The following is a 22,729-nucleotide window of genomic DNA, read 5'->3' as shown; positions in this document are numbered from 1 at the left end:
CATGTATACTTGGCGCGTTTTCAGGCGCTAAAATAGCTTCCGGCGCATGTACTTGTTAGAAGCGAGGCCTTCGAGATCCGCTCTATTGTTTCCAGAGAACCGCTCTTGAGGTGCGGAACAGTTTGGTTTTATTTTTGTGAAACTTTCTCTAGAATGTGCCTTGCAGGCCAAAATTTGCACTGGTATCTGGCGAAGGGCTACTAAAAACAGATTTTTTAAAAATCAAAAGCGAATCGAGAAGTATTGTGCACAGGCATCAAGAGCCTTCGTGTGTCAGTCATTATCATCATCCTATTTTATTGCCACGTTGTCTCGAGGCATCTGGCTACGGAGTGTGGAGGAACCGCACAGAACCACGCTGCAGTACTGTCTCCGTTCTGAAAGACAATGGCTATGTCCACCTACAGAGAGCACGATATGGTCCAGTGCCCGTATGACCCAGATCACAAGGTGAAACGGACCCGTATAGACATCCACATTTCGAAGTGCAGAAGACAAATCGGCCGCCCCTTTCTTAGGCCTTGTTTGTTTAACCCTGAACACCTCGCGCCCTCGAAGCTGAGCGAGTTCTGCAGGCACCTGGAGACCTGCCCTGACAAGTCATCCAGCTTGTGGGTACCGAAGACTCAGGAGGACCTGGAGAGCCATTATGTGGTTCCTGTCGCCGGTGCATCAAGGCCGGTATTTTCTGAGCCAGAAGAAATGTGGGAAGTAGGGCCCACTGCACCATCCGAACGACGGGAGCCACCTGTGCCCCCAGTCTTCCGACAAGTGCATGGGTTGACTTCTGCAGAGCGACGTGTTTATTACCGCTCGCTTTTTGAAAATCAAGTGGATTACGCGCCTCCAAGGCAGCCAAAGGACAAGGCCAGCAGTATGTGCTTCAACCAGTCCTCCCATGCTGTCCATGCCAAGGACGACGCCAGAAAGCACCGAGGTGCCGAGGCTGCCTCTCCAAGGACCGTCCTCGACGATGTCAACTGGCCCAGCTGTTCCCAGGCCTCTCAGGATCACACCGGCGACACTCCAAGCCACAAATCTTGGGCCCAGGTGGTTGCCCCTGCCACGGATAGACAACCCCGTAGCATCCAGGCCAATGAGCCCTGTAGCAGCAAGCCCATCCAGGCCCGTGATGCCCAGCCGAAACAGCCCCGTGGTGGCCAGGCCAGACAGCCCGGAGGCACCCAGGCCAGACAGCGCGGCGGTACTCAAGCCAGCAAGGCCCGCGGCACCCAGGTCAGGCAGCCCGGCGGCGCCCACGTTAGACAGTACCGTGGTGCCCAGGCCAGGCCGCTCTGCGGTACCCAGGCCAGGCCGCACCGCGGTACCCAGGACAGCCCACTCTGTAGCACCCAAACCAACCAGCCCGGCAGCACCCAGGCCAGACAGACCCACGGTCGCGCCGAGGCCGACCATCCGCGGGTTGTCCATACTGCACAAAATGCGACTCCCGCACGGACGTGGGCCGACCTGTTCCGCTATACAACGCCTGCATCAGGGAGAATGGATGTGGATGAACTTGCGGAAAGTCTGAAGGGGCTTGGAAGTGCTGGACCAAATGAACAGTGAACGGTGATTATGCTGTGTTCAGTCGGTTTGTTAGTGTCAACTGTTCCAATAAAACGATTTTCCGAAGGATATTATCGATCCCGTGTGCAAGTATTCAACTTTTCCACGACCACGCCTTTGTCTTCCCAAGTAACAGAACCACCTCAGGATAGGATGCCTCTTCTATAAGATGGACCGCTGGTATGTATGGGACGTATACCAAAATTGGTACGACAAAGCATTTCTGTATGGCCAACATAAATGACAGGTGGTAACATCAAGATCACGACATCCATGTCATGTACGCTATATATGACATGCATGTCCCGCTCATGGTGCGCTTGCGCCCGTTTCGCTATCTTGACATGCACCAAATTTGGTATTGCGTGACGTGACCGTATGAATTAAGGACGTAAATAACAGGTAGTAACATGAAAACCATGGCATGCATGTAATGTAGAACATGATTTACATGCTACGCTCATGATGCGCTCGCAGCCGTTTCGCTAGCTTGATACACACCAAAATTGGCATTGGATGACGTGACTGTACAACGAGCATAAATGACAGGCGGTAACACGACAATCACGACATGCATTACATGTGCAGTATGATTTACTTGCCACGCTCATGATGCGCTCGCGGCCGGTTCACTAGCTCGGCATACCCCAAAACTGGTATTTGGTGACGTGAATGCATGACCAATAAAAATGACAGGTGGTAACAAGACAATCATTACATGCATGTCGTGTAGGGCATGATTTACATTCCATGCTCATGGGGCGCTCGCGGCCGTTCGGCTAGCTGGATATACACCAAAATTGGTATTGCATGACGTGACTGCACCACGGACTCAAATGACACATGGTCACATGACAATCATGACATGCATGTCGTATAGAGCATGATTTACATTCACGTTCATGGTGCGCTCGCGGCCGTTTGGCTAGCTTGACATAAACCAACATTGGCATTGCGCGACGCGACTGTATGCTTAACTCAAATGGCAAGTGGTAACAATAAAATGATGACATGCATTTCATGTACAGCATGATTTACATGCCACGCTCATGGTGCGCTCGCGGCCGTTTCCCTAGCTTGATATACACCAAAACTGGTATTGGGCGACACGACTGTATGACGAACACTAATGGCACCTGGCGACATGAAAATCATGACATGCATGTCATGTAGAACATGATTTACATGCTACGCTCATGGTGCGCTCACGGCCGTTACCCTAGTTTGATATACTCCAAATCTGGTATTGCGTGACGTGAATGCAAGAAAAAGCGATACCTTGCTTGTACGAGCTCTGAATGGCAGGAATGACCACACCCCTGTGAGTTAGCGTTCCTTACAGCTAACCTGCACCTACACTGTCTGCGTGATAAAAGTCGAATCTGAGCACTCGTACCGTAACCGCTCGTGTTCAGTTTTTAGCTTATCTTGACTACGTTGCATTTGGCGTGTATGACTGTTGTTGTAAAAGCCGATCAAGATGTTGCGGCGTCATGCTATATATTGGAGGATAAGGTGCACGTTTTGGGTGACGATGTTGGTGTTTTGATTTTTGCTGGTTGATAAATAGGCGTGGATTCTGAGAATAAATTTTAGTTTGAAGTTATCGCTCGTATCGTGTTTATGTTCCTAACTTGTGTCAACGTATTTTTTTCGCTACCTGCTGTATGATGAAACAACACAGCTCGATAAGAAAACTATGAAGCACGTATGCGCCGTACATGGTGCAGTACAGATGAAAGCACGGAGCATGGGAAATCCAATAATAACCGAAACGCGCATGCGCCGTAAAAAACATACAGATAAAAACGCAGCGCATGATGCCTTCTAATTACATTTCTCTGACAAAGGTTGACCCTCTCTTCGTGATAACGGCATGGAAGGTACACGATCATGACCATGTTTTTAAAGACGATAGTCTTTCTTGGGGAACTTAAACGCAGAAACTTTGGTCTTTCTGTCTGTCACCCGATTCAGCCACCTGGCTAAAGTTTAACCACTTGCTGAACGCCCAGCCATCTCGAACTGGTAGCGGCGTTCATACTTGTGAACATTGTCGATCAAAAAGCAAATATTACGCATATCCGAGGAGCAACATCAATACGTAAGTATTAGGTGGTGGTTTCCTCTACTAGAAAATACATAGATACGTAGCTTTAAAGACCCTAGTGTTTCTTAGGCTGCGCTTAAAATGCTAGTGTTTTTTGGGCTGCGCTGCAAATGCAACGCTATGAGCCAGATGCGCCGATTCAACATAGAGGAAGAGGACTCATGTAGTACGGCCGGCAGAAGACTATCGTCTTTCGACGACATTTGCAGCGAAGCACGCAGATACGCGGCCAATTTTTTTTGCGTTTCATATGCTTCAATCAGTTCCCTCTCACATTTCGTGGCTGGGTACCATTAACGAAATCTGGACTTGCTGCGCAAACAGAAAGAAGAAGGGAGACAGGATAGAGCGCAGTATCCTGTCTGTGCTCTATCTTGTCTCCCTTCTTTCTGCTTGCGCCGCAAATCTAGATTTCAGTATGAACCAACTAGTCATTAAAAACAGGCGCGTAACCACACACTCTGCAATGAGCAGGCAAGTCTCCTTCCCCTGATGTGACGGACGTTTCATGTTCCCCCTTACAGCGCCCCGTCTATCCTATGCACACTCTAACACAAGAAAACGGTATGCGATACGTAACATTTGCTTGCGATTCATTCGCGGTGGACCTAGTGGCATGGCGAGTAGTGCAAATGCTCCTTGATTTCCGGTTTTCAGTGCTTGCACAAAGGCATGACAGCTTGCATGGGGGGGCGCCGAGAGCATAGCTCGTTCGTCATACCTTCGCAAGTTTTATCACACCACGGGAAACGTTGTACTTCCACTCGCCTACTGCCATAGGCGTATCTACCGGGGGGTGGGGGGGGGGGGGCAAGAGGGGCGCTGCCCCCCCCCACTCCCAGAAGTCGGGGGGGGGGGGGGCTGAGCCCCCCACATTTGTGAGCGTTCACTGCCGGCAGCGCAGTGGCAAACCAACTATGACGAAGTTTTCGTTCGACACAACTGTCAAAAAATTAGATTATGAGATTTAGAAGTATCCCCAGCTTCTGCAGTGAAGATCGTCTTCCGTGCCTCACCACGACGGACCGTAGATTCTGTGCAACGCTTTGATACCTTGCGCTCTTGGATTGTGGAGGAGGCTTTACAGCTGAGCAGGGGCTCTCAGGCGTCAGAGTCTTCCGTCCTTTATTTATTCCGTTCTACCTGAAATCAAATTTGCATCACGGCCGACGCAAGCTAGGGCGGGAACCAGCAGCATTTATAAAGATTTCAGTCAATAAATGTTACTGCAGCTCACAGGAATTCTCAAAGCTGTTGACGACTTTGGCCTCAATCCTATAACATCGTAGGCCAAGGGTACGATGGCTGCTCTTCAATGGCGGGCAACATATCTGGCGTACAGGCTAGAATCAAAGAAAAACACCCTCTAACCATGTACTTTCACTGTGCTTCGCATCGGCTAAACTTGGTTGTGAACAAGGCAAGCACGGTGGCGAACATCAGAAATGCGGTGGCATCCATCAAAGCGACAATCAAGTTCTTTCGAGAAAGCCCCCTCAGGAGGAAGAATGCGCCTTCGCTGCCCTTGCTTTGTGAAACCAGGTGGAGCTCCAAATATAAAAGCATTCGTCTCTTTCGCCAACACTTCGTTGAAGTTATGGAGGCCCTGACAACACTGTCATCGTCTGCGAACAGGCAAACGCGGGAAACTGCACACCAACTATCGTGCAGTCTATGCTCACCTTCATTTTTGGTTTGCCTGACCATTATCGCAAGATATTCTGCTCTCCTTGAACCGGTGACAAACATGCTGCAAAGCCCCCAGATGGACATTTAAAGATGCAGCAGCATATGCGGCTCCGGTCTGAAACAATTGGTGAGCACAGGGCAAAAGCGGAAGAAGTGTTTAGGGACCTTTATTCTGGGACCGGGGACACCGCAGAACAGCTTGGTGCAGAAGTCAGTGTGCCGCGAATGGTTGCACGCCAAATGCACAGGCCGAACGCTCTGGGAACTCCGGAAGAATACTACCGCCGTAACATCTTCATTCCTTACTTGGACTCTCTGCTCTCAGCGCTGGATGAAAAATTTGGAGAGCGTAATACTCCCGCATTTGCGCTACTCTTATTACACCCAAACGCGTTGAGGAAGCTTTCCAATGAAGGTTTTAAGAAGCAGCTCTGCGAGCCTGTTAATAAATACTTCGACTTCGACAACTTCGACTGCGAAGTGGAACTGTGGCGTCGGTCATGGATGAACACAGACTTCAACGGAGACCCTTGCATTTGCTGAGGGGCCCTATCCCGCCATCAGTCGTGCTCTTCAAACGGCCATAACTTTCCCTTCGACAGCGTGTTGTCCCAAACGTTCTTTCAGCACGATGCGGCGTGTGAAGACGTGGCTTCGTTCGACGATGTCGGATGGCCGCCTGTCTGGACTCTGCATGCTGTCGCTGCATCGTGAAAAAATTGAAAAGGAGGGACAAAGAGCTTTCGCGGAGAAAGTTGTAGACCACTTCGCTATGCGTGCGCCTAGACGCATGCCGCTCGCATTTACAGACACCGAGTGACTGTAAGGTAGTGATGCAGAACTATCGATGGTACTATCGATACTATCGATAGCTGAGTCACTATCGAACTATCGATGGTGAAAAATACTATCGATAGCGCTATCGATAGTAAGAAATTCGATGGTACTATCGATAGTATAAAATCAACAGCGCGGATTCCCTGCAGAATAAACTTGGTTTCCCGCGCGCGTGGTACATAGTGTAGCCGTAGGAGCAGGCTGAAGGGCAAGAAAGTGGACATGATTGTGTTCTTCACCAGAGTGCTTTGCACACACATGATCATAAAGTCAGACTGTTCAGCTGTAGCGGAAAGGAAGCCTTTACATGTGGTGGGACTGCGCGGCTTCAAATTGATATTGCATTTTCTGATTTCAAAATAAAAAAATATCAAGAAGTTAATTGTAAGGTGTAGCTGGTTGCTTTTGGATACGAGTTTATTGATGGATATATTCCGCCATTTTCACGGCGGAAATAATTAATTTCTTTGCCAAAAATTGCTCACAAATTAAGCGAAGGTGGTAGTAGGCTATCGCAAATATTTTGGCAATATGGTCGGCCAGCAACAACATCATTATTCACACCACTATCGATAGTATTGTCAAGTGGTTGCGACTGTGGAGAATGCTGCAGCAAGACTGGGAAATACGGAGCTCTTTATTTGGGCGAACTTGTGCCCAGAAAATCAAAACTCAAAATACAAGCGATACATGCTGCGCACTGATATCCCTTCCTACCATACATCAGACATCAAACTTTCCAGCTTTATTGCTGGTGCTCGCGTAAGCTCTCGAATAAAGTTGACTATTCGCGTTCGGCGCGTAGTATTAACAGAATTATCTAAAAAATTGTGAAGCTTCTCAAACATTACGGCACGGTCTTGAAATACTTGAAATAACGGTCTGCGTCAAACGTTGCTAACCGTCTTTGTGGGTAACTGAACACGAATACGTCAAAACAAAGCAATAAACACGCGTGGCAGTAATATCGCTAGTAATAATAAAGATTGCACTATCGATAGTTTGTCGATAGTAGCACTATCGATAGTTTGTTTACACTATCGATAGTTTCAAAAAAACTATCGATACTATCGATAGTCAATTTACCGATAGTTCTGCATCACTACTGTAAGGACGTTTCAAGCATGTACGAAATTTCGGTAATTCTGCCTCGCAACATCGTTTAACTGTATAGTAGACGCGAAAAGTTTATAGAAGAGGAAACTTTGAATTTCCCAGCAATTTCTGACTGCAATCGGTCGCATATAGTACATGTTGTAGCCGGAAAATCTAAATTCAAGGCTGTCTGCCTAAGCAGCGGTAACATTCAGCTTTGTGCTTCGTGGTCTCAAAACTTTTGAAAATTCTATCTTGATGTCGGAGTGTTTTTTTTTTTTGTCAGTGTGATGCGTGAGCGTTAATAAATATTCTGAAACTTTTGTAACCCTTAGGAACAGAAAGATTTCTCCATTCTTCGGCGTGATGTCTTTTGGACGCTATCGAGTTACGCTGTTGTTATTTCAGCTGCCCCCCCCCCCCCCCCAAGAAAAAATCCTGCCGACGCCCATGGCTGGGCCCCGTGTACTTAGATTTAGGTGCACGTTAAAGAACCCCAGGTGGTCGAAATTTCCGAAGCCCTTCACTATGGCGTCTCTCATAATCATATCGTGGTTTTGGGATGTTAAACCCCAGCAATTATTCTTATAATGCCTTTCTTGAGAAGCATAGTAGCTATGGAATTTGTATATCTTGGCTGAGGAGTGCTTTTGTCTGGGCAAGTTGGTGCGACATTTGCGAAGTTAACCAGCACGAAAGACGAGACGAAAGACTGTAGTGTGCACGTATGTCACAGGAGTACGGCCACTAGCGTGGGTTCGGACTTAGCGAGCCACAGGCCGCGTCTGCCGTCGCCTCGCGTGAACTAGCGCGCCGCTGCACACGTACGTTCGAGCGCAACCAAGGCGCCGAGCGTAGCGCGGCAAGTACACAGTACTGCTCTCGAAATCCGCAACACTTTATTGCCTGCGGCAACACCACAAACGCAGTACAACGCCCGCTCCCAAAGGCGGCGGGAGAAGCAAAACAGGCTTAACCACGTCACGGGCGAAAGTACAACACAAAGGGTGCCGCGAGAACATCTCCGCGGGCAAAAGGGCTCACGGCGACGCGCCGCTGAGGGAGACGGTCCCTCGCGACTATGCTGCGCGTACTCTTACGATCTGCGACCACAGGGCCCGATCGCTCGAGCAAGGGCAAGCTCCGCTCGCGTTGGCTTCGATAGGTACGGTTTCGGCGTAGTATTACCACGCGCGAATGCACCGCACCGCTCTTCGGCCTAGCGTTCGGAAAAAGGACAACGTAAGGTAAGCGCTCGCCGCTGGCGCACACCGTAAGCGAACTCCGTCTGAGCGAGCGCAAACAAAGGAGCCGACGGACGGAAAAGAAAATACGTGCTTACCATGCGAGGTCCAGAGAGAGTCTCCTCTTTCCGCCGCGCAAAACGTCTCGCGAGACGCGAGCACGCGAGACGGCGCCAACGCGTCGAGATCCGGAGCCGGGGTGAGGGGGGTTAACGTCGCCCCTGCTCGCCTAGAGTACACTGTAGCTCGCCCAGCGCCGTAGGACGGCGGAGGAGGGGAGCGGCATGATCGGACATGAGGATGGCAGAAATAGGCGAAAAAAGCCCGCGCAATGGCGACGGGCAAGCCTAAATCCCCACAAGACAAACAGGTCCAGTGCTGAACCGCCAACAGCACTTGATTCGAAAAAAGTGCTTTGTTATACAGTGTCGCTCGTCACCAGCGTCAAGAAGCTGCACGCACAAATTTAGCCAGTGATCACAACAAACATTACTGCTATGTCTCATAAAAAAAAAGGTCAACAACATATATTTGAATATACACTGCAGTCACAAATTCTCACTGTGTAGCATGTTCGTGGGCACATTCAGCATCTCGTTAAAGCACAGTACTGCGCGTGCTCGTCCTAAATACTACGAAGAAAAAGGTGTGACCCTGCTCGCATTCACGTGATCTGTGACGCAAAACGCACGGGTGATTCGAAAACAAAACTTGCGACAACGAGAATCTGCTACGCGCCCGAACCATAGTGGCCTGAAGAAGAGTCAGATATCTGACTCTTCATCAGGCTACATGTGTTCATAAAGTTGCTTTGCGGGCTGCCTTTGATGAATTAAACCTGAATATTGGCAATTGACCAACAAAGTAGTTTCATTTAGTGGACTTCTGCATCAAAAATAAAGCCCGCAAAAATAATATCGGCGCATAGGTGTCTCAAATTTCAAACGTAATTGTATCGTTTATATTACGCAATATTGCTTTTGATGCTTCAAAATTCTGACCTGAGCACGAAATATTATTATTGCAGAATATCTAGAGAATTGCGCTCTCCCATACTCTTCCGCAAACTGTACACCGAGATATGTCTTCCACAACTTCAATATTCCAGCAGTAACATCACTAAGACAGTCCAGAAAAAAATACAACCATGCTTCGCTAGAAATGACTGGATATCGTTGTATCACTGTTGAGTTATAGTCACTGCCATCACTTCACTGCCGACGAAACAGCGCTGACCTGCTATTGTTCACGGTGACACCACGTTCACGGTATCGTATCTTGCCTTGAAATACTCATCTGTATTAATTTTCCAATTCCTCGTAAGATAACGAAACACTGTCGGATGCGCAGAGTTCAGATTCGAAGAAATCATTGGTGAGCAGTCGAAATAGGCAAGAAACGATTACAGCACATACAGGGTAATTTTTTTTAGGCTATACAGATTATATTATAAAAGTCTTATGACAGCAAGGCTCCTGCCGTTTTCGCAAACTTACTCCCCCTCGAGGGGGGAAATAATTTGCCGCGGTTAAAATGACACTGTTGCGACTAATTAACAAAAACTCGATGATGAATATCTCGAATTACGTGAAAATTTTGTAATTTCTAAGAAATAGGTATGCCATAAATTGGCACGCACTACAGCTTTGTAATATAAACACCTGCCCTCTAGTCAATCATTAAAAAGATAATTCACGAGTTTTTGTACGTCAACGTCATTTTCGCTGCGGGAAAGTATTTCGGCCTCGACATAGAGTTCATGTGCGAAAACGACTGGAGCCTGACTGTCATAGAATTTTTATTAAAAAAGCTGTGTTGTCTAAAAAAAAGAAAACACCTTGTATAAGACGAAAAAACCAGTGAAATGTAGGGTATGGCGATGACGCTTTTAATGACGAAAGAAAGGGATATGCTACGCTGCTACAGATTACGGTAACAAAAACAAATGAGCGAAGAGTGTGCCGGCTGCGGAGCGATCAGGCGTGCACAAAACTTGCCGTGGGCTTGTCATTTCTCGAATAAGTCTATTGAGCCTGCAAAGAACAAATTGCGTGCAAGAAATATTTGTTCATGCCGTACATCAAGCAGTATACACGCTTTCGAGTTGGCAAGTTGTGCATGTTCTTTCACACTCACCCAACCCAGGAACAAAGATGGTGACAATCCACATCCCCCTCCCCAGATAATGTCCCGCAGGCACAGACGTGCGCACGGGCGGGAACAATTAAGCCCCCCCCCCCCTAATCACGTGAGAGGGCGGTGAGTGGGGGGGGGGGCAATGTCTGCCCGGGGGGTCCTGCGATGAACATTCGCACCCCCCTCCCCCCTGATGAAGAACCCTGCGCACGCCTATGCCTGCAGGCCCAATCTCCTGTCCTGTCAACCAATGAAACTCTATGCTGTCAACTACGCAACTTGCAAATATTCCAAGTAAAGAGTCGGTCTTGGCTGGCTGCTCAGTTAGCTGTCAGATGTCGTCAGTGTGTAAAGACGAGTGATCCTCCTTCCTCTTTTTTTCCCAAACCTTTTATATCCGCCGGGTGTTTCAACCAATGTGTCCGAAAATTGTGATAATAAGGGTACTCCGATATTTATTCGCCACCTTCGGCAATACTCTTTCTGTGGCAGAAGACGTCTTAGGACGAATAGATACATTATTTACGTCGGTAGTTAAATAAATTAAAATATAACCTTTCAATCAGAGCAGAGAGGCGGTCCGTTGACATGGATATTGAGGTAATTCCTGCATATAGCGCGTTGGCACTTTGACTTGTTTCGATTGCACACGCGAAACCGAAACTCCCAGCACGCTTCGAGGACGTCCCGAATGAGCGAGCGTCGTTGTATAAAACAATCCATCCCCTTCACATTGCGAGTGCTGTCATAAACGTTGTCATAAGCATATCATTCTAATAAACAGTGACGTCATTTTATGTCGTCTGCTTGGGGATGGCATTGCGCTCATCTGCGATAACACTTCTTGCTGCAAGCAAGGCGTTTGATCAATGTTTTATTCAAGAGGAGAGCAAATATTTGTTTAGTAGAGCTCGTCAAATTGAGCACTTGTTTCATAGATGTCGCACAAGCCAAAGGAATCCTAGAGTTACCGAGGAATGCGGTCATGCTCTTGCCAAGCTTTCACCGCAAGAGGTTGCCTGGTTTTTATACCACTGAAACGAAAATATAATTAGTGCCCTCAAATCATAACAAAATACAACTTTTGGCAAATAAATCCGAGTTTAAAAACAATTAACAGTGCAAAACGAAAGCATGTATATAATCGTATTACCGGATGCCTCAGTATCAATGTAGACAGACTTTCACATTTGCATGTTGACGGGTTTTCATGTTCATTAAATATTTGCCACTTATAAACAATGACTAATACTGCTTTTATTACTGCTACAACCTATTAGTAATTATTCTTAATAGACTATGTTGGATGTCACATAAAAAGTTTTTTTCCATTTTCAACGTTGCCTAGCATTGACGATCGCGCATGTACATTGTTGCCTATGTTTTGTATCAATTAATTTAATATTCAAATTTAATTCCAATATTTTTTACTGTGTCTGGAGGACGTAAAATTTATTTTATGCCTTCCAGTATTGTCCGCGTGACCTGCTTATTGTGATATTCTTATGAAATTTTCCAGTGCATAGGTAGCGGACTAGCGGCTGCTAGCGGTACACGAGCGCGTGGTGCGCAGTGCGGGCGGGCGTCTCGGAAAGCCCATCCGGGAATATTTCGTTTTATGGTTTTATTTCAAACCTAATGCGCCTTAAGTTCCATTAGCGCTGGTTCTGCAAGTCATCCGTCTGGCTGCACACATCCCGATGAAAGACGAAAGACCTTCCGCGTCACGGCCGTCGGCAAACGCCCATCACTTTGAAGATGTTTTCCAAGCCTGTTGTGAAGAAACACCTACGGTCATCGCGTATCTCCAGCGTGTACACCTTGACGCTACCAATGAATTGTCATCTCGAAAACCACCACTGTGTCTGCGTCTTATAGTGAGTCTTTAGTCGTGAAGGACTGTTCAACAAGCCATACCAACTGTAGGGTTCCTACTCCAAGCTGAGTAACTGTTTTGCTGATACAAGACTGATACAAGCAATGTATATTAGGTGCACTGTTTCATCAACCATTGCGTTTTGTGCATTTTACAAGACAGTTATCAGAAAGCGATAAGATTTCTCTCAGAGGAAATTTTTCGAGAGAATCGCCTTCTTTTTTTTAATGGCCATAAGGTTACTCTAGTAGATCCGACGTACATTCTTTTATGAAATTCTATATAAAAGCAGTGAAAGCGCACCAACTTGCAGCACCATACACTGTATGAGGCAATAATCAGACTTGCTACTGCTTCAGCAGACAGGAAAAGGACATTCTCCAATTTGTAGCATGAACCTGCAGTGTAAATCGACAGGGATTTCCTGTAAGTAAAAGCTGCCTAACTTGCACAAAATTTGTCTCTGGCTTGGAATACGATCCCGGGGTCAACGCCTTTCTGGAGTGGTAGTTCTACTATCTGTAAGCTTATAATGACCACACAGGGTGTGATCAGATTGGGAGGCTAAGGCCTCCCAATCACAGCACATGAAGCACAGGGACACAGCATATCAGTTTTGCAGGAACCAAAAGGAAATTTATTCCCTCTGTGAGTTTGTCCTGCATACAAATTAATCACCAATTCCTCCTTTTCATCTATCCATTACGTAGGTGTGCTGTGACTATCACAAGAAATGCTTGAATTCTACCATCACATTAGGTCAGTTTTATGAACACTTCCTTCAAATATGGCTTCCTGCAATGCTCTGTTTACTCATTGGCACCAACTTAATTGTATTTTAATATATACTGCTAGTGACATACAAATTCCTATAACTGTGGTCTCACTCATTAGTAAAACTGATAGCTGGGCAAGTTGGTATGAATTCATGTTTGAAACTTTTTAGCGCGCACAAAAGACGAGGGCGCAGAAAGAACGTACAAACGAGCACTTACTCACAAATGATTTATTTTTTGAAAGGGACTAAACATATAAGCACTAATAATCATCACAAAGCATGCGTGGAGCAAGTCATGAGGCATATTAGCAGAATACAGCAAGTTAACCACAGTTCAAAAAAGACATTTCTTTATCACTAAGTGCCACCGATGGTTGACTGATACATGTTTCACCACACCTACTTATATGGAAAGCTTCCATAACTTCACGTGTAAGTTTATCACTATGAGTGAACAAAATGTTTGTGTCACTGAAAACAGGATTACATTGACATGATTTACAATGATTGGATAAGTGCGAAAAGGTTTCTTTACCCAGAGGACTTTTATGTTCTTTTAGACGTGTATTTATGCAGCGACCTGTTTGTCCTATATACATATTTCCACAAGTTAGCGGTATCCGATAAACACCACCTTTTCTGCACCTTATGGACTTAAAGCCTTCTTTCATCCCACAACTACATTTTCCCTCTTTCAAGTTAAACTTTTTGGCAACTGCCTAGCACAACTGTTGCACTTTTATAGGAGCGCTGAAAACAACGTCAATATCATACCTGCTGCCCACATTTTTCAAGGCATGAGAAAAATGATGAACGTAGGGCACAACTGCACAGCGCTTTTTGACCCTGTTCAGGCTGTTCCTAGACGATGAATGCACCCCTTTTACTATGCGTATCAGTTTATCAACCGCTCTGGTGATAACCAGTTCTGGGAAACCCGCTGAAGTTAACCTACTTACTTGTTTAGAAAAACTATCTTTCATTAGGTGACAGCAGGGCTTCACTATAGCCCCTTTGAGACACGACACTGCTATTCCGTTTTTTACGATTTTTCAATGCCCCGACATGTAGTGGAGTAAAGGTTTTTCTGATCTAGGGATGTACATGCAGCACACGTGATTTGTTGGAATTTGCAATGATAGGTCTAGGAACTGTAGTTGTTTTTCTTTTGCTATCTCGTGGGTGAACTTGAGACCCAGGCCACATTCACGAAACACTTTTAATATATTCACCGTGTTAAGCCCATAATCAACCCCATCACATATAACCAAAAAATCATCAACAAAACGGAAGATTCTTTTTGTCATACCATATACAGCACGATGAATTTTCTGGTCCACTCGTGCTAGAAAAATAATAGTAAAGGAGCTACCTTCGAACCTATACATATGCCAGATTTTTGCACAAACATTTCTCCATTCCACCCGAAAAAAGTAGAATTCAGGTAAAAGAGCAGTATTTCCATAAAACTTTCCACTGAAATTCCGCTTTCGTTCCTAAACTTGATTTCATCATTATCTTCACAAATCCACAGTTTTACGCTTTTCAACAACTCTGGGTGCGGAATTGAGTAAAATAAGTTTTCTACATCAATACTAAAGGCCCCGCATCTCTTTGGGTTGTCTTCTCTTAAGTATTGTACAGCCACTTTAGAATTATCTATAACTAGAGATTTTCAATGGGGAAAGCTGTTTCTGGATAAAGCATGCGACCTGTTTCTGCCAAGTGTTCCTTTCAGTGACAATGGCTCGGAAAGGCTCCCCAGGCTTATACGTTTTCCATGAAAAAAGCACCTCAATATGAAGGCCTTTTGCTTTCTTGACTGAAGTGCAAAGGCTTTCCAAATTAAGGGAAGAAAATAGCTCAATGGCATGCTGTTTTTCTTTTGCCGGCTTAACTTGAACCTTCCTGAAATTCTTGTCAATGCCTTAACAGGATTTTTGACCGAACATTCCATATGGCAAAATCACGAAGCAACCTTCTTTATCTGTGGTTAAAACACATAGGCCCCTACACGCCAAGTCTCTAACTACCAGGTTGAGCTTATTGGAACTTACACGTGCAGTTTTTGCTTTAGCAATAGCGTCTACACACTCGGAAATGCACCTTGCTCGCTCGTCTTCAGGAACCAGACTGGAAAACGGCTCTTGAAGCTGCCAGCTTCGCAGGAGGGCACAACACCGGTTCCAAAGCCAATTTGGGCCCCAGCTGCAGTAGTTTGTTGTCCGCTTCAGGAATAAAATATTCCCCAAGCTGTACCACTCTTCCTTCAGGGTTAGGTGCCTTCTTAATGGTGGGCAAAACAGGCCTCACCGTGTTCCAAAGAGATTCCAAAGAGATGCGGGGCATTTAGTATTGATGTAGAAGACTTGTTTTACTCAATTCCGCACGCAGAGTTGTTGAAAAGCGTAAAACTGTGCATTTGTGAAGATAATGATGAAATCAAGTTTAGGAACGACAGCGGAATTTCAGTGGAAAGTTTTATGCAAATACTGCTCTTTTACCTGAATTCTACTTTTGTCGGGTGGAATGGAGAAATGTTTGTGCAAAAATCTGGCATATGTATAGGTTCGAGTAGTATTTTTCTAGCGCGAGTGGACCAGAAAATTCATCGTGCTGTACACGGTATGACGAAAAGAATCTTCCGTTTTGTTGATGACTTTTTGGTTATATGTGATGGGGTTGATTATGGGCTTAACACGGTGAATATATTAAAAGTGTTTCGTGAATGTGGCTTGGGTCTCAAGTTCACCCATGAGATAGCAAAAGAAAAACAACTACAGTTTCTAGACCTATCATTGCAAATTTCAACTAATCACGTGTGCTGCATGTACATCCCTAGACCAGAAAAACCTTTACTCCACTACATGTCGGGGCATTGAAAAATCGTAAAAAACGGAATAGCAGTGTCGTGTCTCAAAGGGGCTATAGTGAAGCCCTGCTGTCACCTAATGAAAGATAGTTTTTCTAAACAAGTAAGTAGGTTAACTTCAGCGGGTTTCCCAGAACTGGTTATCACCAGAGCGGTTGATAAACTGATATGCATAGTAAAAGGGGTGCATTCATCGTCTAGGAACAGCCTGAACAGGGTCAAAAAGCACTGTGCAGTTGTGCCCTACGTTCATCATTTTTCTCATGCCTTGAAAAATGTTGGCAGCAGGTATGATATTGACGTTGTTTTCAGCGCTCCTATAAAAGTGCAACAGTTGTGCTAGGCAGTTGCCAAAAAGTTTAACTTGAAAGAGAGAAAATATAGTTGTGGGATGAAAGAAGGCTCTAAGTTCATAAGGTGCAGAAAAGGTGTTGTTTATCAGATACCGCTAACTTGTGGAAATATGCATATAGGACAAACAGGTCGCTGCATAAATACACGTCTAAAGGAACATATCAGTTCTCTGGGTAGGGTTGCCACCTGCCCGGTTTTGGACCGGCTGGGCCGGTTTTTTAGACAAGGTGCCGGTCTTTTAGACAAGGTGCCGGTCGCCGGTCCGCACCTAAGACCGGCCATCATTGGCCGGTTTGTTGCTCATAGTATCCCGAGTATTTGTTTTTTACTCTTCTCCGTGTTGACCGCACGTGTTGACAAGAATTCCACCTGCGCGGTCGGGGACTGACCGGCGGTCAGTCCTCGACCGCGTAGTTCAACAACTACAACGGTAAATATTTATCATCAATCACCAAAACTATTACACTATTAGTCAACCACTTACTGGGATCCCTTCAAGTCTAGCGATCATTGGAATAGAGCATATTACTGCGCGTGTATGGTACATGAATATCCGACATTTTTGTGGCATAGGCACATTTTAACGTTCCTTTGTGTCTATAATGCCACTGGCCTGTTGGATTCAGACGCAAAGAAGAGCTTTTTTATGGACGAAGCATTGTGGTTCCTTTACAGTGCAGCACATTCAGACTAATAAGCGAAGCGTCATTCCAATCACGGGTACTCTTATGTCAGCAATTAGGCTAGTTGGTTAGCTGAGTGCGCTGCTTTTGTTTGTGCATTAGGTTTATTTGGCTCAATAAAAGCAATGTTACATTAAATGGCACTGCATGCCGAAGAATTGACATAGCTGCTATTGTTCAACATTATTTAACTCCCCCCTGTAGGGCCGGTTTTTTTTTTCGGTAAAAGGTGGCAACCCTATCTCTGGGTAAAGAAACCTTTTCGCACTTATCCAATCATTGTAAATCATGTCAATGTAATGCTGTTTTCAGTGACACAGACATTTTGTTCACTCATAGTGATAAACTTACACGTGAAGTCACGAAAGCTTTCCATATAAGTAGGTGTGGGAAAACATGTATCAGTCAACCATCGGTGGCACTTAGTGATAAAGAAATGTCTTTTTTGAACTGTGGTTAACTTGCTGTATTCTGCTAATATGCCTCATGACTTGCTCCGCGCATGCTTTGTGATGATTATTTGTGCTTATAAGTTTAGTCGCTTTCAAAAAATAAATCAGTTGTGAGTAAGCGCTCGTTTGTACGTTCTTTCTGCGTCCTCGTCTTTTGTGCGTGCTAAAAAGTTTCAAACATGAACTCGTTAGAGAGTTTAGGAATTAGGTTTGTGTGGTTTGCATTTTGGGTACGCATGCTATTTTTGAAATATAACATTTGCACCCAAGAGTTTAGCATGTGATGATGCGCGGTTATAATACATGTAAAGTTTTCCATACCCTATTCTAAAATTGCCTATTTAGGCATGTATGTACATGAATGCTGATTTTACAGGACTTGTCAAAAATCTGGGGCAAGGAGGGTGAGCAGTAAAGTACACAAAATTGAACCAATCAACCCTAACATCATTCTCAAATATTAACAGAGATATGAAATTTTTTTTTATGGAGTTGCTTTTTAGCATTAAAGCCATTGCACACAAGATGCCCCAGCTGAATGCCTGACGTGGTGCTTTTCTCTTATATTGGCAATTCGTACGTCAAAAGAAATGCATTCCCAAAGTATTTTGTAAGAAAAGAACGTTTTGTCTAATAAGTGCCATGTAAACTTCCTCCTGCACTTCAATGAAAGCAGTATAAGATTTGTTTATTTATTTATTTATTTATTTATTTATTTATATATTTATTTATTTATTTTATTTATTTATTTATTTATTTATTTATTACAATAGTGCCGGCCTGATCTTCAGACCTTAGGCAGGAGTGGGTACAAGTAAATACAAATGGTTACAATAAACACATATGAGGCATTGCGGCAATAACAACAAAACCTCTGTTAGCGAATACATAAAGAAAAATGCCACAACTGAACATTATTAAAAACATTGAATTAAACTAATAGGAAAAAATATTACAACGAACTCACAAACAAAGCAGCAACATATTTAAATAACGAGTGAAAACACGGATGCATAAACATGAAAAAAATATATATATGTAGCAGAAATTAATATTAATATGGAGATGGCAGAAATTTAATGTCCAGAAATTGTATGGGTTGTTTAATAATAAACTCTCCTAAGTTCATACTTTCTCTTTTCAGACAAGTGATTCACAATTAATCCCTTCATGGCAAGCTTCCACAGAGCTTATTTCCTAAAACTTTTTTCATGAAACCAAAAATTACTCTAAAACCTTTTTGAAACAAACATCGGTGTCTTCGAATGAAGTATGCAATAGACCTTTCATGTTTTTACAGAAGACTAGCCGAAATAGTTCACAAAACCATGGATGAATTTAAGGTCTTACTAGAAAAACAAAAATTCTCCAAAATGGCCTTTACGTTCAATATAGATATGTTGGGGCCCACAAATTACGCCAATAGCGAACAACCTTCGAATCTTTCTAACATATTGACACAAGATTTATAGTTTCTTTTAATTACTATTTTCTTTTTTGCTAGTTTTTTTTGTAGATCAGGTTTTACTTTTTAGGATATAATTGATATGGTGCCCAAGGAGTCTTCTTTTTTTCGTCACGAAATACACCTTGGCAAGAGCCCTGCACTGTATTATAAAAATAAATCATAGAGAATCGAGGTTTCAGCTGGTGCACTAGAATAACCCACATAAGAAGATAGGTCTAGCGTCACTCTTGTCCTTAAAGTTGACATACACTGCAGGCAGTGCTTATTTTATAAATTAACTTTAAATTGAACTGTTTTCCTTTTAATGAGCACCTAATTCTTTGTTGATAATTTTTTAACCTTGGATACTACAAAGTTTCCTGGGTACCACAAGTACAGCAGTAATCTGCAGAGCCTGCATGCTTATAGCGAGGACTTGTATCACACTGTTCCCAATTTTTAAATTCCCACCAGCAGAGGTAAAAAAGTACTCAGCAACTCAAAAGCACTGATGTCAAGGAGGTGGCATCAATAATAAAAGCGCAGAGCACAAGTAAGTCATCCATCGTCTGCTCGATTTAATTTGCACACTCGTGCTTGACGATGCCAGGACAAGTAGGGTGGCACATACTTGTGTCTGAGCAGCTTTTAAAATATAATTGGCAATAGTGTGGTCAGCATCATGCTATTGAGCTCTTATAAATAATGTTTTCATGGTGGTTGTTGCAACAATTTCAGTGAAGTAAAGCACTCCTGATTTGTCACCTTTAAAATTGAAATATATTACCTTTCAGCCATCTGCCATCAACCGTAGTTTGTGAAACTGTTCTTTTTAAGCATGCAAAAACCATCCTACAGTTACCCACTGAAATGGTCTATACACTTCTATAATGTGCCATTTTGCTTAGAAACATCTTGTGAACATGATCATGTTAGTTTGTTTTTTTTGTCAACTGCATGATGTCAGTGATCTGTTACAAAATGTGACGAAGAGCTGACCATACAACAGAATACTGTAAATGATGTAAGCATGACATTCCATTAGCAATGGATCTTTTTCACATAGCAAAAAGAGCGTACTTCTTAAAGTGTGCCCAACAAACGTATATGCTCAGGTGTTCGGTTGTTCTTCAAAGCACAGACACTTTTATTTTTTGGAAACACTTTTTTTCCTACAAAACTACACATGTGGCTGCAAGTAAAAAAAAAATAGCAACTACATCATTATTCTTTCTGATGTCATTCTTGCAGCCAATGACAAAAATTGCTATGCCTTCACAGGCAATGAAATAGTGAACAGTGATACAGCAACCAAATTAAAATACATAAAGTTTATTTTGTCTTTTAAGAAAAAAATGTATTTTTAATTAGAAGAGGTCATTTGAGCACCATTAGATAATATTGCAAAAGTAGGTTAGAGGAAATGGAAAATTACAAAAATAATTTATATTCCTCTGTCAAACAAGCTAAGGGATGCTATAAAAGTAAGGCAACATGCATCCAGGAATTGAAGGCCGGGACCTATTTATCATAGCTCAGAACATTTTGTAGTGTCACCGAGCAAATTGACATTTTGCAAAATAGTGAGCGCCTCTAGTGCACACTTCACTTTTATTTCCTTAAAGGCCCCCTGAAGGAGGGTATTGTATAAGGGGTGGATTTACAATTGCAGTGACATATATACATAACAATAATATATACACAAGAAATATACATAAACAATAATATATAAATTCATAAAATATACACAATAACCACATATGCATATAACTAATAGCCACATATAAACCGCAGTAAATGATGAAATATGTAAACTAAAAGTATATAAACATATAAACCACAGCAAATAAAAGCCACAGCAAATGATGATGGGCAGGTGATATCAGCGATAGAACGGGGCAGGCCATTCCACTCAGTCGATGGACTGCAGAAAAAGGAGACCGAGAAGGTGGTAGTGCGGTTGCAAGGACGGGTTACATGTAAGTGGTGGCCAGTACGAAGGGAAAGGCGTGGGGGTGGGGCCAAGATGTGTGGTGTCTGATGAAAAAGAAAACACTTTGCAGCATCTGTAAGTTGGCTTTCCTGCAACATTATTTTTCACGTGGAACATATAGTTTGAGTAAGACTTGTTGCTGGGCGAGTTGGCTGAAACCTATGGGGTACATTTTAGCGCAAACTGTGAAAGAAAACACGGGAAAAAAGTAGGAGAAAGCGTCCGACCTTTCTGCTTTCTCCTACTTTTTTCCCATGCTTCCTTTCACAGTTTGCGCTAAAATGTACCCTATAGAACCTATCATTCCCAGACTGCTTTTTTTACTCTAGTGCGCCCCTCCAATTCTAGTGAAGCTGCACAAGCTCCACAAGGGCTTTTAAAAAATTACTGTGGGAATGTGACGCCTCACGGTAAGCTCACCAGTGTGCAGAGAGAAAGGGAGAAACAAATAAAAGGAAAGGTAGTGGATTGTTGAATGGAAAAAATAGTTTGTTCTGCCAGTCTGTGGTTGAGGCTGTTTGTTTAGAAAACATACTTGCTCACTCATGTGCAGTAACTATTTTGCAAAGTGTCAATTATACAACATCATTTCAACTCCTTTAGCATTTTCATTTCTGGCCAGCACTGCCCTTACTTTGCATAATTTTTAAGGCGCTTATTTTTAAATTTCCCCTTTTTAAAACACCCCAAAGCATTTTCATCTTCAATTTACTGCATATTTTATGCATGTGAACTTTATATGTTACCCTTTCACTATGTATTTGTTGTTGCTACAGAAGGTACTGCATGTAGGAAAATAGATAAAAATGTTGCGTGTTTGGTTTTCTTATAGAGCTTCAAAATAAACAATTTCTGTGAAGTAGCATTTGCATGATTCCAGTAACACTGTCTTCAAATGCTGTCAAAATGCAGTAAAACACACAGACTGAATTAGTGCCATCGTTGAGTGCAGGATAGGCATATCAATGTATGTGTATCAATGCATAGGTGTGTGCAGGGTTGCCCATCAGGGGGGGGGGGCAAAGGTTCATTGCAGTGCCCCCCCCCCTCACCAGGGGAGGCAGGGGGGGCGGCCGCCCCCCCCCCTGCCTCCCCTGTGCGCACGCCTATGTATCAATGTATATAAGTGGTATATCAATGTCATCAAGTAGAAAGGGTGCAATGTGACTGCTAACACTGTGCAGCCATTTATGCAGTACTAGAAGCAAAACTAAGTGGAGTCCACTCCATTAATCTAAATCAAACTTCACCACAAAATTTGTTGATGAACTAGGTTTATCCAAATTTAGTGCATACAGGATTAATATATTTTTGAGTTACCATTGAACCAGAACCTAATGCTGAATGTTTCAAGCCACACATCATGCCTCCATCCTTCATAATGTCACATATGATGTACATGCTTCAAAAGTAAAAACGTCTCCACAAGAAAGAATAATTGCTGCCAAAATAGTAATTTTTCCATCAGAAGATAAAGCAGCCCATTCCACTCTTCAAGGCAGGCTTTTTTTGTTTTGTGAAGGTCAAAATACAGCATGCTTTTGTGGAAAAGCATTAGGATTTGCTCCTACAGTGTTGGAAGTGCTGCTCCAAT

General features: G+C 43.7%; 1 protein-coding gene across 1 annotated transcript; it reads left to right on the top strand.

Annotated features, from left to right (window-relative positions):
- Positions 1 to 315: 315 nt before the first annotated feature.
- LOC119378991 (uncharacterized) lies at positions 316 to 1,569 on the top strand. Its single transcript, XM_049412947.1, has one exon. The coding sequence runs from the start codon at positions 388 to 390 to the stop codon at positions 1,567 to 1,569; it is 1,182 nt and encodes a 393-aa protein (XP_049268904.1). The 5' UTR covers positions 316 to 387.
- The last annotated feature ends 21,160 nt before the right edge of the window (positions 1,570 to 22,729 follow it).

This window comes from Rhipicephalus sanguineus, chromosome 1 (genome assembly GCF_013339695.2).
Source record: "Rhipicephalus sanguineus isolate Rsan-2018 chromosome 1, BIME_Rsan_1.4, whole genome shotgun sequence".
Lineage (NCBI taxonomy): Eukaryota > Metazoa > Arthropoda > Arachnida > Ixodida > Ixodidae > Rhipicephalus > Rhipicephalus sanguineus.
The sequence above is the reverse complement of the archived record's forward strand: the minus strand, read 5'-3'. Positions and strand labels throughout refer to the sequence as shown.